Source organism: Leptinotarsa decemlineata, unplaced genomic scaffold (assembly GCF_025532065.1).
Source record: "Leptinotarsa decemlineata unplaced genomic scaffold, Ldec_3_MD MMD2_tig00000690_RagTag_RagTag, whole genome shotgun sequence".
Taxonomy (NCBI): Eukaryota; Metazoa; Arthropoda; class Insecta; order Coleoptera; family Chrysomelidae; genus Leptinotarsa; species Leptinotarsa decemlineata.
The window spans coordinates 122730-129811 of NW_027412554.1; the positions used below are offsets into that span (position 1 = coordinate 122730).

Consider the following 7082-nt stretch of genomic DNA (forward strand, 5'->3'; position numbering starts at 1 on the left):
TGCTAGTGTTAGGAGCAACCGCACTGTATATCGATAGTCCAGTTATGCTTAATGGGGATGATTCACGGAAGCAGCTGTTTATCGGGAAATATTCATTATTAAGTAGACTAGAGTAGGATATATACGTTTGTTGTGGCAATACATTATTTTGGGGAATATACTATTTGTTCAGAGTAAAGTGTCTTAATGTATTAGTGATAGGTACCTAACACTAGAGTGTGATGTATATTTCAAATCAAAAGGTCATTTGGAAATTGTGAATTATGAGTATAAGGTTTGTGAAAGTGGCAATGAGACAGAGGCTGTTAAAATATGAATCCTATTTATTCGATATTTTGATAAAAGCACACAGAATTATTGCAATGCTCATATCAATCCACTTTCAGAGAGTAGGGGTTAAACTCCATAGGAACCTTTTTATAATATAGCAGAAAGTAATGTTTCCATCCATCCATGGAAGAAATTGACAATAAGAATAGATGGAAATATGTTCCATGACCATGTACATTAGTATGTCATTTAACAACATTTTTTCGAAAATTTCAACAGTCCTGAGAAGTATACAAGTGAGCCAATCTGGGGAATCAAATTTATTATATCAACTGTTGAAGAAAGCAAAACAGCTGCTCTGTATTTTTGAAATGTTCATTTAGAGTTGTTGATAATACAATAAACTGTCGGTCTAGTTTTTAATTTACCAATTTGTTTATTTGTAATTAAACTCAGTAAATTTCAATAGTTTATGGGCCCAGGGCGTTTTTAACTGATAAGAAAGTTAAAGAGAGAGAAAATGGATTTCAGACCACATGTTGACAAACTTTAGAGTTCTTCACTTTTAACAGTTATGGCAAGTCATATAATGGATGTCGAGAAAATAGTATGCAAATACAGACAACTGTTGACACATACTTATAATAAAAAATAAATACAAATTCAAAAATGTAAATAAAAACATTCATAGAAATTAAATAATTGGCTTAGCTGATAAACTCATATCATAAAAACACTAGTTTTGTAGTTCTAGTTTTGTAGTTAGTACATTGTAAAGATCAAAATTCAGCGAGTTTCTATAGCAGTCGATATATCTATATCTCAGCTGATCTTGTATTGTAGTTATGAGTTTCTGAGTTATCCGTAACAATTTAATATATTTTAATGCTAATATGAATATACGAATTGAGCAGTGGTATAATACTAAGTTGAATGAATTGCTCACCACAATAGTTCCTATAACCAAGATTTGCCAAGATCCAAATGACCTTTTATTGATATCTGAATTAGATAGGTTTCCCCAAAGTGAAATACCATACGAAAGGGTAGAACGAAATAAGGAGAAATATGATATTCTTAGGATATCAGCATTTGTCATGAATATTACTGGAGTTTTTTCCCAACACCAAATCGTTATTTTTAATACCTCGACACGTGTTTCGATCACCAAGTGATCATCTTCAAAGAGTCAGTTTTAATCTTCCCCTCGCTGCCCCTCCCAGCAAATCAGGAATAGCAGACCATGTTTGGACCCATCAACACAACATCGAGTGGTCCCAAGCTGAGATCTGACACAGGGAACATTGGTTTAGGAGAAAATTCAAGAAAGCCGCATACATGTTGTCCAACAACGTATTCGGCCAAGCCAGCGTAGAAATACGCAACATATGGAAACCCATCATCAAGCGAAAAATGGCCAACTCCCGCCAGTCATCTCCCACGGAATCAGTGAAGCGGAAAATGGAAATCGGGGATAAGTGGAAGTACTCGAACGACCTATAAATAGTCATCTCTCGGAGGAATCAGTCCAATCATCCCCCGAAGAAGATTGTAGATACTAATAATCGAAACGTCGTGAACTAACGTGGCTTGGAATCTCTCAACTTTTTATTTTCTTTTTCATTTCTTTATTTTTATTTATTTTTTGTTCAATTGTTCTATTTTTCTTGTATTTTATTTCACTATTATTTCATTTCAGGTTTTTTTGCTTAATATAATTGTTATTTTCAGCTATTCATTTTCAATTCTCCTTTTTTAGTTGTTTCAGGGATTTCAAATCATTTTTATATAGTAGACAATGGAAGTCCGAACTAGTGACATTTATAAAATTTCTGTGTGTAACAATTTGTGAGAAACTGACATGGAGAACTCACATCAAATATCTGGAAGGAAAATTGAGTAGCATCAATTTTATTATCAGACAACTGAAGGGCATTGTATCTACAGAGGTTCTCAGAATGTCATAGTATGGTCTAGTGTCGTTGACACTCACATATGGCTTGATCTTCTGGGGTAATTCAACACATATTGATAAAGTATTCATTGATCAGAAGAAAATCATAAGATGCATGATGGGAGTTCGAAGTAATGTATCTTGTAAAGCTTATTTCAAATCATTGTCAATTCTAACTTCACCATATATCATATATATATATATATATATATATATATATATATATATATATATATATATATATATATATATATATATAGAAACAGAAGTTAATATCGGACATAGCACTCATGAAAGTGGCAAACCATAGACATGAGTGCTATGTCCGATATTAACTTCTGTTTCTATATCAAGACACTCAATAACTTTCATATTTGTGTATATATATATATATATATATATATATATATATATATATATATATATATATATATATATATATATATATATATAATATATATATATGATGTGTTGTTTTTCCGGGTGTTCATCTGTTGTGTACTATTCGATAGTCGACGTTTCGCCATCATCTCAGATGGCATTATCAAGACGAGTTACTGCTTCGCTTCGAGAGGTGTAACTGTTAGTATATAGTTTGTTGGCAGGACAATTTATGTGAAAAAATTAGAAATTATGCAAAAGTGTAAAAAGGTATATACTGGAACAAAGTTTGGAAAAAAAACATTAAAAAAGTGACAGGCCAGATACATTTTTATTGATGCTATGATAATGCTAATGCCTAGTGCTAACAAAATTATAAAATACCTGTGTGCTTTCAACTTGTTTAACAAAATATTTTCTTGTCAATAATGTGCTGTTTGTTATCAACTTTTCCACTAGTTAAGGCAATCATTTGGAAATAAAACGAGAAAGTGTACTTTATACTATGTCTACTTGAGTTAGCTTTTTTTTACAGTCCTTGAATGGCCAATAGCCGTCTTACAAATCCTTTGAAATCATAAAATATAAGCCAGTAATCGAAAGCTTTGGATTGGTCACAAAACATAGCACCCGCAGATTTTCTTTCAGATTGATGAACGGGTTTTAGGAATACAAATAAAGCATCCTGTTCACCTTCTGAGGATTGAAACCCAAACTGGCACAACTTCATTATATTGTTTTTTTCGAAAAAGGCTATATCTTGTGTTCACCGGTTTTTCTACAACTTTGAACAAGGCGGTTAACAAGGCAATCAGCCTAAAATTGCTTGAGTTTGTCAAGATTGCCTCCTTTGTGCAGAGGAATGACCAAGGCAATCTTCAATAATGATGAAAATAAATTTCTAGAAAATGAGAAGTCTATTACCACCACCAACACTTTGATATACTTACCTAGAGAAATATGTAATGTGTTAGTGTAGTTTAATTTTTGGTATGAGACATTTTTTAAACAATATTGAAACATTTTGAGGACTTTCTAAGTAAAATTCTATTCACGATAAACCTTAGTTTTTCCAATTTTAAATGAATGTCAAGGAAAATTGCAAAAGTATTACCTATATGCTTGGAGTAGTTATTTGTAGGTTTGTCAAAAGTATTATCCGTTTTTACATCATAATCTTCAAATGCTATGGAGTTCAAAACTGTATTGTCCAGATCAAGAGAGTCCATATTCAGTAATACTAGTCTCTTATTGTGTTACACTGTGTAAAATTCGAACATTATTTACTTATTAAAACCATATAATAGCCGAGCGAAACATAAATTCAAATCATCACCAGCGTTGTGATTTCTCTATCTCTCTCTCTCTCTCTCTAATTTATATGGCCGTATTTGGCCAGGCTCCTCCTGTCCATAGTGAACAGAAGCTTCGTCTTGGGGTGCAGTGGTCTTTTTCAAGGCAATGCTGCCACCCTGTTTTTTCATTCACTTCTTTTTTTACTGGTCGTCTCCTTTTCGGGAGGCCTGTTTTTATAAAACTGACAACCTCGTCGTCGAATCCAGCATGGTTACTAGCGTAGGGGACCGCCAGTCCTCTCATCTTTCACTTCAATATTAATTTGATAAATAACTTTATTTTTAGTTTACATCGCCGTATTATTTTTATGCATCTTGATACTAATGAAGTTAATAGTGATATAAATTTAAAAAGTTACTAGTGATCAACTGAGGATCGCCTGTAGTTTGTTACCTAAGGATAATTCTGGGTCTCTAAAGTGTTGTCTATTGACATACCTTATCATCGTCAGAATCGAAAGTTTCATCATTTGGGCAGTTATTCTTGAGTTTCGGGGAGTAGAAATTTCAACAGAAAATTAATAAAAGGAAATGGTTTTGCAATAGATAGACAGATATATTTATTTGACAACTTTACACTTGAATGTTTGTTGCAAGTCAGTTAAAATAAACATAGAAAAAAAAACTCTAGTCACAAGTTAAAAATATTGAATCATAAATTGTGAATAAAATGAAAGATAATTTTGAAAATTACAATAATCAGTCTAAAATTTTTGAAAGTGTCAAAAAACAAATATTATGTATAAACATGAGCTTCACATATCAGATGAAATAAAATCAAATCTAAATCGGCATAATTGAAGTACTTAAATAATCCTGAGTACTATAAAACAGTTTTCCAGCAGAATAGTTCTGACTCTGTTTTTGAAGGAGCTTTGTTTGAGCACTTTGAACGAATTAGGAAGATGATTGTAGAGATTGATATTCAATGAATTTTTAATAGACCTTGTGAGTTTGTATCGGTAAATTTTCGTTATGTGGACACCCGGCGATTTTGAAAAAATTTTTGACTGTATTTACGTATTTTGATGCGTAGATTACGAATCCGAAAGAAAAAAGCGGCGCTCTCCCTTATTCAAAAAGTTACGGCCCTTCAAAGTTCAGAAAAGGGCAACTTTTCAGCCTTCTTTTTCACTAAATAAACTATTTAAAAACACAAGCATTTATTCACTAGGTCACCTTCACACCTTATTCCTCCTTCTTTAACACTTTTCACTTCAATAATCAACATTTTTCTTATAAAAAACTTAATTTAAAAACGAATGCTTTCCCTGGTGACATTAGGTTAGTTACTAGTGACATTTCAGAAAAAGGCGGTTAGTATTTGCCGTCGCTTACTATTTCAAATTCGTAATACACCACCAAAAACCAATTTACGATCTAAAGAGTGAAGGTAAAAAACATTTGAATTACTTCAGGAATATGGACTGCATCAGTCGTACCAACCATATCATTAACCTTAAAAACGTAAAATACAGTGATATGTAACCAAAAAGCAGCTCCGTACATTTTTTGACATTTTTATAAAAAAAATGTTGATTATTGAAGTGAAAAGTGTTAAAAGGACGAATAAGGTGTAAGGGTGACCTAGTGAATAAATGCATGTGTTTTTAAATAGTTTATTTAGTGAAAAAGAAGGCTGAAAAGTTGCCCTTTTCTGAACTTTGAAGGGTCGTAACTTTTTAAATAAGGGAGAGCGCCGCTTTTTTCTCTCGGATTTGTAATCTACGCATCAAAATACGTAAATACAGTCAAACATTTTTTCAAAATCGCCGGTTGTCCACATAACGAAAATTTACCGACAATAAATACTCTATTTAGCTGTCGAAAAGCAAATATACTCTTACACAGCTTCTTACTCAGTTCAGTATGCATGTGTGCATACCATGACAGATTCCGGTCAACAGTGAGTCTTAGTAGTTTGGCAGTATCATCGCCATTTTCAGTGGTTTCATTATTTGAGGTCGTAAACAAGTCTTGCTTTCATTTAATTTCAACTGATTTGTTGTGACCCACAGAGACGCCTGTCTCAGAGTATCATCAGTAATTGACAGTAAATCGATTATGTTTTTCTGAGACGTTATTAGAGTTGTGTCATCTGCGAAAAGAACACATTTACCTGGTGACATAAAATGACTGAAGTCATTGAAATATATCAAGAATAGCAATGGTCCCAGAACGGATCCCTGCGGTACACCATTCTCGATAGTTTTATTGTCAGACATATTTCCATTCACACACACAGGTTGGGTTGTGTTACATAAGTACGACTGAAATAAACTGAGTGGTAGCCCCCCCATTGCATATCACATGTTCAACTCTCTCAAGACCCTCGATAACCAGACTCATAGTTTTTCGAATTGCATCTGTTGTTGATCTACCCGCTCTGAATCCGTATTGATCTTCACTAAATAATTTGTTATTAATAAAAAAGTTCATGAACCTTGTTCTTCAAAATAATTTCAAAGATTTTTCCCAAAACGGTAATGATTGATATTGGTCTACAGTTACCAATCAGAAACCTGTCTCCTTCTTTAAAAAGAGGCAATAACTTTGTACATTTAAACATGTCTGGATAAAGGTGATTGACAATGTTTCGTGATGAATTTCACTAGTTCGGACTTCCATTGTCTATAAAATGATTTGAAATCCCTGAAACAAGTAAAAAAGAATAATTAAAAAAGAATAGTTGAAAATAACAATTATATTAAGCAACAATAAACCTGAAATGAAATGATAGTAAAATAACCTACAAGTGAAAATATAATAATTGAATAAATAAAAATTAAAGGAATGCAAAAAAAAAGAAAATAATAAAAATAAAAAAGTGTAGAGATTCCAAGTCACGTTAGTTCACGACGTTTCGATTGTTGGTATCTACAATCGTCTTCGGGTGATGACTGTCATCACCCGAAGACGATTGTAGATACCAACAATCGAAACGTCGTGAACTAACGTGACTTGGAATCTCTACACTTTTTTATTTTTATTATTTTCTTTTTTTTTGCATTCCTTTAATTTTTATTGATTCAATTATTATATTTTCACTTGTAGGTTATTTTACTATCATTTCATTTCAGGTTTATTGTTGCTTAATATAATTGTTATTTTCAACTATTCTT

General features: G+C 32.4%; 1 protein-coding gene across 2 annotated transcripts in view; it reads right to left on the minus strand.

Annotated features, from left to right (window-relative positions):
• The window catches only part of mus301 (mutagen-sensitive 301), a 49731-nt gene extending 45659 nt beyond the window's left edge, over positions 1 to 4072 (minus strand). Inside the window, exon 1 of one of the 2 annotated variants that reach the window (XM_074174617.1) lies at positions 3720 to 4072. In XM_074174617.1, coding sequence (XP_074030718.1) covers positions 3720 to 3834 — 115 coding nt within the window. In that variant the 5' untranslated portion in view covers positions 3835 to 4072. The remainder of the gene's footprint in view (positions 1 to 3719) is intronic. The other variant, XM_074174618.1, reaches the window with a different exon arrangement.
• Between the last annotated feature and the right edge of the window lie 3010 nt (positions 4073 to 7082).